General features: G+C 38.7%; 1 protein-coding gene across 4 annotated transcripts in view; it reads right to left on the reverse strand.

Annotated features, from left to right (window-relative positions):
• blm (BLM RecQ like helicase) overlaps window positions 1-11,437 on the reverse strand; it is a 30,777-nt gene extending 19,340 nt beyond the window's left edge. For 3 of the 4 annotated variants that reach the window (XM_060877721.1, XM_060877720.1, XM_060877722.1), the window contains exons 1-3: window positions 11,069-11,437; window positions 458-518; window positions 76-325 (exon numbers count right to left, since the gene is read on the reverse strand). In XM_060877721.1, the coding sequence (XP_060733704.1) occupies window positions 76-325; window positions 458-518; window positions 11,069-11,163 (406 nt within the window). In that variant the 5' untranslated portion in view covers window positions 11,164-11,437. Of the gene's footprint in view, window positions 1-75; window positions 326-457; window positions 519-11,068 lie in introns of those variants that run through there. The other variant, XM_060877723.1, reaches the window with a different exon arrangement.
• Between the last annotated feature and the right edge of the window lie 4,128 nt (window positions 11,438-15,565).

Genomic DNA, 15,565 nt, shown 5'->3' on the forward strand with positions numbered 1-15,565 from the left:
GATGTTCCAAAAGATCCAAATTGGATCCAATTGGCAAATTCCTTTGCTCAGTGTTGCAAATCTAAGCTCCATTACCTTTAATTGACAGGTCTGGTCCTGGTCCTTCTCCGTTGACTGTAGTTTTAAAATCATCAAAGTGGTCCCAGTCATCCATGGGAATAGCAGACAAGATGCAATCCTCAGCTACTCCTACGGCTGTGATTCCACTGTTGCCTGAGAGTTGGTTCTTTTGTGGTTTATTCAATCTGCTGATGAAAGGATCAATAAAACTAGGTTTGCTTACTGCAAACGGGTTGGCTACTGGGTTGAATGTCTCGGTCTTGGCCTTGTCCAAAAGACAAAGAAAAGTAGACATAAATAGGTTACGGTTGTGTTCTCACTGAGTTTCTAGAAATATAAAAAAGGAGTTTTGTTTTTTGTGAAACATTATTTTGCAAATGACATTTGCACTAATTACCTTTAGAGGAACTTCAGCTTTGACACTGACTGATTTAGACTTCTTTTTAAAGCAAAAAGATCTAGAAATGAAGAAGGGAATAGTGAAATTATTTTTACACACACACACACATCTGCCATAACATCCCATCTAAACAAAACACCCATCTAATCACCCTCTAATTCACTGTAGGTCACCCTTATGTTTTGTATTCTTTTTGAAAGGTACTAAAGACAGAATCTTGGAAATATACCCAAGACCTGCTATTTATCCATGACAATTTTGGCATTTGTAAGTCACTCAGATCCTTATGATTGCCCATTTTTCCTGCTTCTGGAACACACCAACCCTGAGAACTGAATGTTCACTCAATGTATAAATTTATCCCACACATTGACAGGTGCCACATGGTTTTGAGCACTAATGGTTTTTTTTTCCTCAATCCAACAGATTTATATCCCTGAAGTTTAATTGCTGTTATACTTTTATCAAATGTTTTCTTTATAAAAGTATAACAGCAATTAAACTTCAGAGATATAAATCTGTCTAGTAAGAAAGTATAAGTGATTGTAAGTTAGATTCACCTGCTTTCATGCAAATGAAAGTGAGAAAAGCTGTACCAAAAAGGGAATGGTTTTGCAGATGATAGTTTTCCACACCGCTCTTCTTATTTTGCTAGCCAAAAAAGTTAAGTTAAGAGTCAAGTCAAAATGCTTTTAATGTCATTTCAACCATACCATGCATTGCATAAGTATTCATAACCACTGAACTTTTCCACATTTTGTAGCATGTATTTTATTGGGATTATGTGTGATAGACAAATAGATTGGAAGATAAATGATAAATGGTGTCCATTTTTTACCAGTAAATATCTCAAAAGTGTGCCATGCAATTGTATTCAGCTGCTCAGAGTCAATACTTTGAATGTTTATGTACATTTGCTTGTAATGTGACAAAAATATGAAAACGTTCATTGGGTATGAATACTTTTGCAAGGCACTTCATATAGCTGAGGCAGGACATAGTGAAATGAAAGAACGATTCTCCAGGACCATGGTGCTATATAAATTATCATAAACTACATAAAACACAGAGCTAAAGACTTAAAGTTGTCATAGCTACATAAAGTGTATTGTGTGCAACCTAGTGCAAACAGTGTAAGAAAAAAAAAAAAAAAAACACTACAGGAAATACAGCACCAGTGTGCATTCTGTACATCATACAGTACATTGTGCAGCCAAAGTAAACAAAAAGGGTTCAAGTAAACATATATACACACTTATGTAATAGCAGAATTCTGGTGAGGTATTGACAATACCCTTATTGCTGTTCTGCTGGTAACACAATCCTCAGAGCCATTGTCAGATCTTACACTGATGCATTGAGTCCTGGGCTCCTCCTGGTGCATGACAATGACTGGTCCCGACATTCCCCAGAATTAAATCCAATTAACATCCTCTGGGATTTTATGTATCGCGCATTTGAAAACATCCAAGTAGCACCACAGTCCAGGGGTCTCATTTATAAAGCGTGCGTACGCACAAAACAGGGCTGGAAACGTGCATACGGCAGTTTTCGCCGCAAAGGTTGTGATCTATAAAAAACAAACTTGACGGGAAAATGTGTGCACCTTTAAGCACACTTTGGAGACGTGTATACGCACATTCTGGAGACAAAGGGAATTGGCGACACAGATGGTGAGGTCGTGAACTGAAGTTAGATTGTAGAAAATACATGAGAAGAACGATAGTGTAAAAACGAAATATTTTCCTTAATGTACATGTATCATAAAATGTCAAAGTCTGCAAATACAGTCATGAAGCACAATCGCTACTCATTATCGGTCCTAACTATTACGGTGTTCATTAAAAAACCATCATGAAGAAGTATGTGTTCACTATAGTGAACACATACTTTTTCGTCTTAAAAAACACATACATTTTCGTCTTAAATTTTCGCCCACAAATTAATTCTGTGATTTTGTCAAGGTGTTAACAATCAGTCTAATTGCTAGAAACATATAAATCCTCCGGTGACCCGGGTATGTAATGCTTCATGATGGCACTGCTGGCACTGTTGGAGGATTACGCCAATGGCAGAATAAGGAGAGAACGAGTTTTCAGGGACCATGATGATTTCCTGGCCCATGATGATGACTGGCTAATAAGCCGATTTAGATGTCATCCCAGTCCAAATACAAGTCCTCACCACTCTGGGGTTCTTGGCAACCGGCTGTTTCCAGCAAGAATTGGAAGACAGGTAAATTATTTATATAAAAAAAAAAGTAATCCTCAACTTTGTGTCTAAGACCTTTTTGTATATGAAATAATTCTATTGGAATCTATCATCTCACCCTATAGGTCTGGTATATCACAGCCATCCCTGAGTGCCATAATATCTGTCGTTTTGAATGGTATACTTAATATGGGTAGTCGATACATCAGGTTCCCCTACACTGTGCGAGAACATTCCGAAATTAAAATGCAATTTGCTGCAATGTCTGGTTTCCCAAATGTAATCGGCGCAATTGACTGTGCTCATGTTGCTATAAGGGCACATCTGAAAATGAATTTGCTTATGTTAATAGAAAGCATGTGCATTCTATTAATGTGCAAATCATATGTCTCCAACATGACTCCAACATGACTCTCACAAACATTGTGGCACGCTGGCCTGGTTCAACACATGATTCCTTTATCTTGACACATAGCAGTGTAGGGAACAGACTAAATGCAGGCGGAGTACATAATGGCTGGCTTCTTGGTGAGTTTAACAATATTAAAAAGTAGAAACTGTAACAATGTTGCTTTTAATATAATTATAACCTGCAGGCGACAGTGGCTACCCCCTGAGATGCTGGTTCCTCAGCCCATTTTTAAACCCGCAGAGCGCAGAGGAAACTCATTATAATGAGGTCCACTCTCATGCCCGCGCAGTGATTTGCATTGACTATTTATGGTTAAAAATGGGAATGTACAGGGCGGGATATGAGGCTGGTTCACGTATGCACATCTGCGGGTGATCTGTGATTTATAAAGGGAATATTGCTTAGAGGTGTGTGTACGCATGGTTTTATAAATCGGACTATTTTTTGGCGTACGCCATTTTTGGCTTTTGGGCGTACGTAAACTTTTAGTAGGGATCCTACGCACAGTTTTATAAATGAGACCCCAGGAGATTATTGATGCCCTAATCCAGGTATGGGAGAAGATCCCCATGACACCATTTGCCATCTCCTCTAGGAGCATGCCCAGACATTGTCAGGACTGCATGCAGACGAGTGGGCATCCATACACACTACTGGCTTACATTAGGAATTGCCATGATGAGATTTATGCAAATTCAACAAGGCTGCAATTTTCATTTTTTCCTTTACCTTATTTTTTGGTGTGATTTTGAATCCAGCCGTCTCTGAGCTGACTCACTGAGTTTCCAATTACCACTGTCACAATGTATAGTATTGTGCTGCTCCCCCTTTTGACGCCAAAACAGCAATAACCTGTCGAGGGATGGACTCCACTAGAACCCTGAATGTGTGCTGTGGTATCTGGCACAATGCTGTTGTGCTCCTCAAACCATTCCTGAACCATTTCTGCTTTGCTGCAGGGTGCATTATCCAGCTGAAAGAGGCCACAGGCATCAGGAAATAGCGTTTCCATGAAAGGGAGTAACAATGACATGGTCTGTATGCAGACATGGTCTGTAACAATGCTTAGGTAAGTGGTATGTGTCAAAGTAACATCCGAATGAATGGAAAGACCCAGCAGAGCATTGCCCAATGTTCATCACACCTTTCCAGCATTAACTACTTTAGCAATTTGAGCTACGCACGGGCCAGCCTTCGCTCCCCACCTGCGTCATTGAGAATTGGCCACCCATGACCCTGTCGTCGGTTCACCACTGTTCCTTTCTTGGACCACTTTTAATAGATACTGACCACTGCAGCCTGGGAACACCCCACAAGAGCTGTAGTTTTGGAGAAGCTCATATCCTGTCATCTAAGCATCACAATTTGGCCCTTTTCAAACTCATTCAAATCCCTACACTTGCCCATTTTCCTGCTTCTAATGCATCAATTTTGAAAACAAGATGTTCACTTGCAGCCTAATATTTCCCACTCATTAATAGGTGCCATGATGAAAAGATAATCAGCCTTTTTCACCTTTCAGTGGTCATAATGTTATGCCTGATTTGAATATTTTGTTCATTTAAATCCAATGTGTGATTTAAGTGTTCACTTAATTTTTTTGAGCAGTGTTCATTGCAGCTTGAAGCATACAGGGCTACACAGCTGCAGACCAGTCAGTGCGCCCAAGACCCCGTCCACTGCTGAAAGTGACAACAATAGGCATGGGAGTAGGGGTGCCTCAAAAATATATCATGATATTTCAAGAATATTTTGCAATAATCATATTTGACAGTATATAAAAAAACATTTTATTGCCAATTGTAGCTGGCAGGCAGCAGCATTTATTAGTGCAAACAAAATGAAGGGCATTTTCCATCCAATGAGCCATCATTGATGACAGACTACCTAATTTGAAGTGTAATTCTATTGTCAAAGTGGCAGCAGCATTATAGTGCAATAGTCGTGACGGTCACAATATTGTCACCTAATAAAATTTTAAGAACAAATGTAAGCAAACAGCAGCAATCTAGACAATCCATCAAAATATAAAAAACTGACTGCCTATAAAAATTCAATAAAAACGCTATCAAAGTTACAGTTAAATCAAAGTAGGTAGAATTTCATTGCTGAAACCGTTGCATTGCCTCTAATTCTTTGTGCAAACACAAAATGGAAGTCAGGTTAGAATGTCAGTGCTGGAACCTGTACAAAGTATAACTATTTCTTGGCCAAACAGCTGATCCGAGGAAAGTTCATCTCATGCGTCTTCCACCACATAAAGGGATCACTCTCGCTGTCTGCTGGTGAGCAGTTCAAGTAGCTGTGTAATTCAGCTGTAATTTTCTCAATTGTGACTGAGGAAAAAAGAATGCATTGACAATAGCATAGTGGCTAATCTGTTGCATCATATCGCTGCCATAATTTATGCTCCAGCGATGCTTGGTTGAGTAACTTGTTTACTTTCAGGCCACACATCATCAGCTGCTATTATCTCCTCCTCATGTACCTTCATAGCCTGGTTGTACTCGATGGTGTGTTTTTGTACTCAAGTGGTGAAACAAGTTTGTGGTGTTTCCACCTTTAGCGGTAACAGTTTTCTTGCATTTTTTGCAAAATATTTTGCTTTGTTGGAGGTCTAACCTCTTGTAACCAAACCACTAGTTCCATACTAGATCCATACTAGTGAAGTAGCTCCCCTTTTCGGTACTAAATCATCATCGGAGGCTGACATGCTGCTCTTGCTTTTAGGTGTTGTTGCCGTGCGGGCAAGGGAAAGTAAATGCGCCATACGTCATCACACCGCAACCTTCGATATATCATTGATATCGCGAGGTGACACTTTATTATCATGTAAAAAATTACACCAGTGTTATAATAGACGGTATGATAAGGCACACCCCTACATGAGAGCATCAAAACTAAAGCATTTACACTTACAGCATTTACACTTACAGGCACCATTATCTGTAATGACTTTACATTTTTATACAACTGAGCAATTGAGGGTGAAGGCCCTGGCTCAGGGGTCCTGCAGTGGCAACTTGTTGGATGTGGGATTCAAACTCACAACCTTCCGATTGGTAGTCAAACACCTTGGATGCTCTGCAACATTCTGCTGGAAAACCTTGGGTCTTTGAATTCATATGTATGTTACTTTGACACGTACCACCTTGCTAAACAATGTTGCAGGACAAATATGCTCCTTCATTACATCAGAATTTTCCAATAGCTGTGGCCCCTTTCAGTACGATAATGCTCCCTCCCACACTACAAAAGTTGCTTAAGTATGGTTTGAGGAACATTCAAGAATTCAAGCTGTTGACTTGAAGGATTTGAGGATCCATCTTGCAACTTACATGATTTTAAGATCTGCTGCTAATGTCTTTGTGAGAAATATCACAGCACATTTTCAAGATCTTGTGGAATCCATGCCATGATGGGTCAGAACTGTTTGGGATGTTATCCAGTCTGTTAATTAGGAGTCAGCAGTAAAATGCATAATACAATGCAGATACAGTTCCAGATCAAACACCAGAATGAGGGAAATGTGATTTGTCTAACTTTACAAATGGCATGGTTGTTGGTACCAATAGGCTGGTTTGAGTAGTTAATAAACTATTATTCTCCTGAGATTTCCATACAACCGTCTCTTAAGTTTGCACAGAATGGTGCAGGGTTTCCCGCAGCACTTTGCAGTTCGGGCGGCCCGCCTAAGCTGGGAAACCCTACCGCCTTAACTAGGTCGTCCAAAAAAAAACAATTCCGCTGCACAAAAGGCCGTCAAGTGCATCTCGGAGAACAGCGCGGACGAACTTCACACCGCGAGCAGGCACGAGCGCCACACAGCCGAAATGAGAGAAAGACGTGGTCCGTCACTGTCTGGAGGATAACTAGCCAGTTAATAAAACGCGTGTCTGTGAGAACTGTAAGTGGACTTATGTTTTGGGTTTATTTAAGCCTGTTATTGTATTAGTCTATAGTTCTTGCAAATTTAAAGTAAGTTAGCTGGTGATTTTGTTGTTGGAGTTCTTCACCTGCTAGCTAGGTTGCACGTTCCTGTTTTTAATAATTGTTAAACGTAGTACAGAGTCTGTGATCTCTCTCAGAAAGAAGCCCCGCCCCCCTGGAAGCATGGTTAAACTAGCCATACATATATTTCAAGAACGCAGCTGTTGGATACTAAGCCCTGAACAGAACAATAACATTAAATCCATTACAAAATAACAATGTAAAAATGTTAGCTGATAAAACTCACTCAGATCACTTCATAATAGCATACTCTATGCTCACAATAAATATCAGCCAATTTTCCGGTGGAATTTTTAATAAAATCCTATTCAAATTCACCATATATGTCAACATAATTGCACCAGTGGGAACATTTTAATCCATCATAAAATATATATATTTTTCAAATGAGTTTTATTTAATGAAAACCATCTAAGATAAGTTCATAATGACCTACTCTATGCTCACAATAAAGATTAGCCAATGACAATTTTATTGTGAAATTTTGTTTATAATACCTATTCAAAATTACCATATCTGGCTATATAATTTTGGCAAGAGGCACATATAATGATAAATCATAAAATATATTTTTTTAAATGTTAGTTGATAAAACCCCCTCAGATCACTTTTTTAATGATCTACTCTATTCTTGGAATAATAATTCATATATTTAAATTTACCATTTGCGATATAATTATGCCAAGTGGCACTATTTTAATCCATTATAAAATTAAAATTTCAAGATGTTAGTTGGTAAAACCATCTCATTTCACTTTTTCCCCCTCATGTCACAAAGACTTTCTTAATAATTCCTATTTAAAGTCTCAATATCTGTCAATAAAATTGCACAAGGAGGCACTATTTTATATATACTATACTATAATATACTAGACATTTTATGTGTGCATTTTTGTGTCTGTATGTATGTTCATTGCGCTGAAAAGGGCAAAAGTGTGACCTATTGCCCCACTAAATGTGGCGGGGTCAAATTGACCCCCTGCTCTTGAGGAGGAAAGTATTTATTTTACGAACACATAGTTCAACGAAAATAGACAAAATTAATTTTACTTGCAAAGTTCATCATTTGGAACAATCCTGGTAAATTACAGGCAAATATGTGGAAGAAAACCCAAGTTATGACACATTAAACTGTCCAGCAGGGTCAACTTGTCCTGTGTTCTGCAGGAGTGTTAAGGGAATTTCTTAAAGGCACGGTGCACGATCTTTGAAAGCCAATGTAGATGAAGTCTGATGTTAATGTGCCCCACCTGTAATTAACATATAACTAAAGTGGGAACTAAATGGCTGATTACATTGTGCCTGTGCCCCAACTTGTGCCTGTGCCCCACCTGTAGTTAACATAATGGCTGTAAAGCAATCAACTGATCAATACCCATGATGGCCCTTCTGTCCTGTCAATTGTAAGTTCTCCAGTAGAATGTACCAACTATATCTGTCTATTGTTTGAAGGCACTTTGTTACAGTGTATAAAGTCTGGTCACACAGAAAGTACCTTTGGGTTAAGCTCAAGAAGACTGCGATGCTACAGGAACATCTTCAATAAGCACTTTTCCCCTGAATTTACTTTTCTTTTATGTATTAGAAGCATTCTATTACGTTGGCAAGCCACCAAAATTCAAGAAAAATGTAACATTTGGTCATCCTGAAGTAAACCGAGTCAGATTGATCTAGTAATATTTTGTAAATGTTCAATCTAATACGTCTAGCTTCTGGTTAAATTTTATTGACAGATATAGTGATTTTAAATAAAAATTCTTTCAAAACTCTACAGTAAAATTATTTTAATCTTTACTGTGAGCATAGGGTATCCTAATATAAAGTGAATTGATTCAGATTTATCAACTAACAATTTGAAATGTACATTTTATTAAATGTTAATTTTATAATGGATCAAATTTGGCTTCTGGTTGAGTTCAATGGACAGAAATATTGGATAAAAATTACTTCAGAATTACAGAGTAGAATTATGTGATCTTTGTTGTGAACATGAGTATTTCATTGTGAAGTGATGTCAGATGGTTTTAACTAGCATTTTGAAAAATCCATTCTATAATGGATTAAAATGTACCCCAAGGTGCAATTATTTTGGCAGACTTAATTTTTGCTTATAGAGTAGGTTATGCTGAAGTAACATGAGATGGTTTTACCAGCTAAAATCTTGAAATTTTAATTTTATAATGGATTAAAATAGTGCCTCAAGGTGCAATTACACTGTGGTCATTTTGAAGAGGAATTAAGAAATTCCATAGTAAAATTGGCTAATCCTTATTGAGTTTACCAAGTAACATTTATTTTATAATGAATTAAAATGTGCCTTCTTGCACAATTATACTGCAAGACATGACTTTGAATAAAAAAAATTCCACAGTAATTTTAGCTAAGCCTTATTGTGTTTATCAACTACAATTTTTAAATTTCCATTTTAATGGATTAAAATGCGTCTCCTTGTGCAATTATATTGCCAGATATGGTAACTTTGAAGAAGCATTATAAAAAAAATTAAAAAGTAAAATTGGTTGAAGTTTATTTTCTTTTTAGTCTAACTTGTTTCCAACATATTAACATATATTTTGCAAATATTTTTGTAATTTTGGTATAATAAACCTCATTAATATGCAAAAATGACTTTCTAGTAAAAAAAAAAAATAAAATAAAAAAATAAAAAAAAAGATTTTGAATTATTTTCACTACAGAGGCACAAAAGCTGATGCACAATTTCAGGCTGGTATATTTCAAAGCCAGGAGATTGTTTTGAAACTATTTTGACCATCTTTAATGTCAATAAATAATAAAACCTGTTTTTTCCAGGTCAAATTGACTTGAATGCTTATAAATCAAAAATTATACAATTATCACCATTCTGTGTGATCAGCCTTACATTTGTGAACATTTTACACTTATGTCTATTTTGTCTGTGTGTGTAAAGCTTGTTGGTAAAGAAGATATTGCTCCCAGCTGGACAAATGCATATTACAAGTGTGAAATATTTACAAATGATTGTTGCTGTTTTTTTGGAGGCCCAATGAAATGCAATGCCCAATGCTTGTGTGTGTGTGTGTGTGTGCACACGCGCGTGTGCACGCGAAGCTTGTTGGTAGAGAAGATATTGCCCCCAGCTGGACAAATGCATATAAGTGTGAAATATTTACAAATGAGTAGCTTTTGTTTTTTCTGGAGGCTTAATGAATCGCAATGCCCAATGCTTGTGTGTGTGCGCGTGCGAAGCTTGTTGGCAGAGAAGATATTTCCCCAGCTGGACAAATGCATATTACAAGTGCAAAATATTTACAAACGAGTAGCTTTTGTTTTTTCTGGAGGCCCAATGTATTGCAATGCCCAATGCTTGTGTGTGTGTGTGTGTGTGTGTGTGTGTGTGTGTGTGTGTGTGTGTGTGTGCGAAGCTTGTTGGCAGAGAAGATATTGCCCCCACCTGGACAAATGCATATTACAAGTGCAAAATATTTACAAATGAGTAGCTTTTGTTTTTTCTGGAGGCCTAATGAATTGCAATGACCAATGCTTGTATGTGTGTGTGTGTGTAGCATCATTTCGTTAGATCATATTTTGCAATGCCCAATTTGTGTGTGTGTGTTTTGGGTGCGTGTGTTAGTGGACATTTTATGTATGTATTTTTGTGTCTGTATGTATGTTCATTGCGCTGAAAAGGGCAAAAGTGTGACCTATTGCCCCACTATGTGGCGAGGTCACATTTAGAAATACATGGTTCAACGAAAATAGACCAAATTAATTGCAAAGTTCTTGCAAAGTTCATAATTTTGAACAATCCGGGAAAATTTCAGGCAAATATGTGGAAGAAACCCCAAGTTATGACACATTAAACTTTCCAGAAGAGGTTAGATTGTCCTCAGGAAAACCGGAAGGTTAATACCTATGCACGCTCCACACAGTGAAAAACATAAGATAAGCTTAGGACAGTTTTATAAGGCGGTAACAATCCCAGGTAAACTTACCCAGTCTTTGATTTGGCCAGAGACTTGATTCGTTCGGCTACACTGCTGTGCCGCTCGAGCTGTTCTTTTAAATTGTTCTGAGGAACAGGAGGCATCGCGCTGGTAGCTTTTAAAACGTGCGTGATAAAATAATATGCAAACGCTGACAACTTCCTAGCTAGCTAATACAAAAGTAATCATTCCATTCGTGTTTGCTAAATGGCTAAGTAGCCGAGTACTGTTTTTTTTTTCACTGCTGCAAGCAAAAGAATCATTCGTGACCACTAAGGTAATATATTCTATCGGAAAGAAAATTTATACAAAACTCTATCACTACAAAACCGCCTAAAACATTGAACGTACTTGTCCGCCTTCCCTGACCGTTTTACAGCGGAAATCAAACCGCGGCGCATGCGCAAGGACGTCACATGACACGAGTGCCACAGAAATGAAAATCCCGCAATACTAACTTTTTATCCTATAATTAAATGCATAGTGCCGAGATTATGATAAAATACATACTATTTAATATTATCAATAATAAAAGTGCTAACTAATAATAAAAATAATAATAAAAATAAATATTCAGTCAGTCATGTCTTTATGTTTCCATCCATGCATGGTAAAGAGAAGTCTGGTGTAATGTAGGTAGGATTAGAATAGCCTGTCCATGCTTCCAGGTTAAAGGTGGGGTCTCTGATTTTTGAAAGCCAATGTTGACATTTAAAATCACCAAAACAAACACGTCCCTAACCCAAATGGGTCCCACCCCTGTATTGATAGCTCAGCCCACACATACATACGTAACCCAGGCAACTAATGGAAAGAAATGTGTCTTTATCATAGCTGAAGAGAAAAACAATATGATTGCAGATAAACAAACAAGCAAAAAATGACACACAAGCATAATCATGCAAAGGACGGCATATATTAGTTCTGTGAAACAAAGCAAAACCAACGTTACTCACCTTTCGAGAAGAACAAAGCAACCTCGCCGTCTTAAGTAAAGTTGGCCGCATATTCACAGATTCGAATTTCCTGAGTCAATAACTCCTGAGCTAAACGCTGTTACTAGTAAAACGCAGTTGTAGCTGCCTCTCTACATTAGTACGATAGAAAAGAGGTGTTATTTGTGTAGTAACAGCGTTTAGCTCAGGAGTTATTGACTCGGGAAACTCGAATCTGTGAATATGCAGCCAACTTCCCGCTCCTTCAGTTCTCTCCAGCGCTGGTTAGTTGATCCTATATTAACACGGGTCCTACTTCTTGCCTTATCGTAAGCCTTTCTTTGCTTTCTTTCTTTGTTTTTATCCTCCATGTCAATGTTAAAACCGCTTTCTGCTAATGTCACACATGCGCACTGAACACTCTCTCCACCGCATATTGACAAGACCTGCCCCTTTCTGCTCATTGGCTACACGTTTGTTTTGTTTTTTGTTTAGTATTCGGCCCGACTCACTTTTCTGAAGCCTTTCTCAAAAATCAGAAACCCTACCTTTTAGTCCAACACCTCTAATTTCCCGATGTCATTAAATGGGGCTCCCTGAAAACCTGGCAATTCAAAAAACAATCATTCCCAATAGAAAGTATCTCATTTGTCAGTATTCCCATAGATAACTTCTACAATACATGTAGCAATCAGCAATCCAATAAAGGTTATGAATATTCTTTTCTTTTTATTAAAGATTTAAGTTTGCCTCTGAATGAGGCAATTAACAAAAGTTTTCTTTCATCAATAATATATTGTTTTTGTTTGTCCTCCATTTCTTTTCCAAATTTTAATTTAACTCAGCATGGTTGTCAAAGTTTAAAACTTTTGTAAGGTTATTCAAACAGAGATAAAAATGTGTCCCACTGAAATCAGTGTCCTGACAAATTTTATACTGTATTAGGCTTAAAATAAAATAATTCATTTGTTTGTTCTAATTTCTAATTTAAATTTTCCAATAAGTCAATTTGTTGTATTGTAACACCAGTGTACTGGTAAAATTCCCCATCATTGTCTGCACCTATTCCCCATCATTGTCTGCATACCTCTGATTCTGATATTTATTTGAAGTCACTTTTTCTTCAACTTCTCTAGTGTTCACAGCTTGTGTCACTTTGTTAGGAGGCCCAGACAGGGAATTAAATACATTTACATTTACATAGAAATCTCCTCACGTTTAAAGCCCTTCATAATCTTGCTGCACCATACCTTCTACAGTTCTCGTACAGTTCTACACTCCCTCCTGTACTCTCCGCTCTTCCTAATCTAGGCTCCTTATTACACCTCCTGCCCGTTTAACCACCATGGGAGCTAGAGCCTTTAGTCGCACTGCTTCTCGTCTTTGGAATTCACTCCCAGAAAACATCTGTAACATAGACTCCCTAACCACAATAGATAGATAGATAGATAGATAGATAGATAGATAGATAGATAGATAGATTTAGATTTACATTTACGTTATTTAGCAGACACCCTTATCCAGAGCGACTTACATTTTTTATCCAACTGAGCAATTGGGGGTCAAGGGCCTTGCTCAAGGGACCAGCAGTGGCAGCTTGATGGACGTAGGAATCGAACTCACAACCTTCTGATTGGTAGCCCAACACCTTAACCATTAGGCTACCACATCCCCCATAGATAGATAGATAGATAGAACTTGATTGTCATTGCATTGTACAGGTACACAGCAACGAAATGCAGTTTGGCATCTACCAGAAGTGCAAAATGTAGCAGTCGTGCAAAAGTGCAGATAAATATCTAGCATATTTACAGCAAGTGGTATATATGAAAGCATATACAGTGAATAAATATAAAGGCTATAACAGTGCATAGATGTATGGACATCATTAGAAATTACAGAATTACAGAAATGGTTCTAGTGCAGATGTGATGAGGAGTAAAAAAAGATAAACTATGTAATATGTACATGTATTGTACAGAGGTTATATACAGTGTTTTGTTTTGTGTTTGTTTTGTAGTGATCTAGCGGTGTAGTGTAGAGTTCAGTAGTGTGATGGTGGATGGAAAAAAGCTTTCCCTGAACCTACTGGTTTTGGTGCGTAAGCTCCTGTATCTCCTTCTTGATGGAAGGAGGTTAAACAGTTTATGACTGGGATGTGAAGAGTCCTTGATAATGTTGTGAGCTCTGTGCAGACATCTGCTGTGGTGAATGTGTTCAATGGCAGGTAGTTGGGTGCCAGTGATGCGTTGGGCGGTTTTGACCACGTTCTTTTACGTTCACCCACAGTGGAGCCTCCGTACCATACGGTGATGGAGTTGGTCAGGATGCTTTCGATGGTGCAGCAGTAGAAACCCGTTAAAATCCCCGGGGACAAATGAGATTTCTTGAGACTTCTCAAGAAGTACAGCCATTGTTATGCTTTTTTAACCAGAGCTGAAGTGTTCTGCTGCCAGGACAGATCCTCAGAGATGTGAACTCCCAGGACCTTAAAGCTGGAGACTCTACCTCAGTTCCGTTGATGTTGACTGGTAGATGGTAGACTGGTAGACTGGTGATGTTGACTGGTAGATCCTGCTGTTGGATTTCCAAAAGTCCACAATGAGCTCTTTGGTCTTTGTGGTGTTGAGGGTCAGGTTGTTGTTGGCACACCATGCTGACAGATTTCGGATCTCTTCCCTGTAGGCCGATTCATCGTTGTTGTCGATCTGGCCGACCACGGTGGTGTCATCTGCATACTCGATGAAGATGTTGGAGTTATACAGAGGAGCACAATCGTGGGTGAACAGGGAGTAGAGTAGTGGGCTCAGGACACAGCCCTTCGGGATGCCAGTGTTCAGAGTGAGGGTTGAGGATACCTGGTTTCCCAACCTAACAGACTGAGGTCTGTTGGTGAGAAAGTCCAGAATCCATCTGCAAGTGGAGGTGCAGATGAGGTGAAATGTCCTGTGCTTTGGTCAAAACGAGCAAAAAATCAAAACATGACTCAAAATCTATTTGTTCAGAAGCGCTTATTCCAGATGATCTTAGGCTGCTCCTTGAGCATCTCCTTTATGTTTGATGTTAAATAACTCTCTCTCACTCACTCACCCATTTTCTACCGCTTATCCGAACTACCTCGGGTCACGGGGAGCCTGTGCCTATCAGACATAGGCGTCATCGGGCATCAAGGCAGGATGGACGGAGGACGGAGTGCCCTGGACAGAGTGCCCTGGACAGAGTGCCAACCCATTACAGGGCACACACACTCACACTCTCATTCACTCACGCAATCACACACTATGGACAATTTTCCAGAGATGCCAATCAACCTACCATGCATGTCTTTGGACCGGGGGAGGAAACCGGAGTACCCAGAGGAAACCCCCGAGGCACGGGGAGAACATGCAAACTCCACACACACAAGGCGGAGGCGGGAATCGAACCCCCAACCCTGGAGGTGTGAGGCGAACATGCTAACCACTAAGCCACAGTGCCCCCCATGTTAAATAACTGGTTTTGTTAATATTGTTTTATTTATTATTTATTTTTGTTTGAATTTGAGTGTTGACTTTGAGTGACTTTAGATAAA

The sequence above is a fragment of the Tachysurus vachellii genome, chromosome 9 (genome assembly GCF_030014155.1).
Source record: "Tachysurus vachellii isolate PV-2020 chromosome 9, HZAU_Pvac_v1, whole genome shotgun sequence".
In the NCBI taxonomy this organism is placed as follows: domain Eukaryota; kingdom Metazoa; phylum Chordata; class Actinopteri; order Siluriformes; family Bagridae; genus Tachysurus; species Tachysurus vachellii.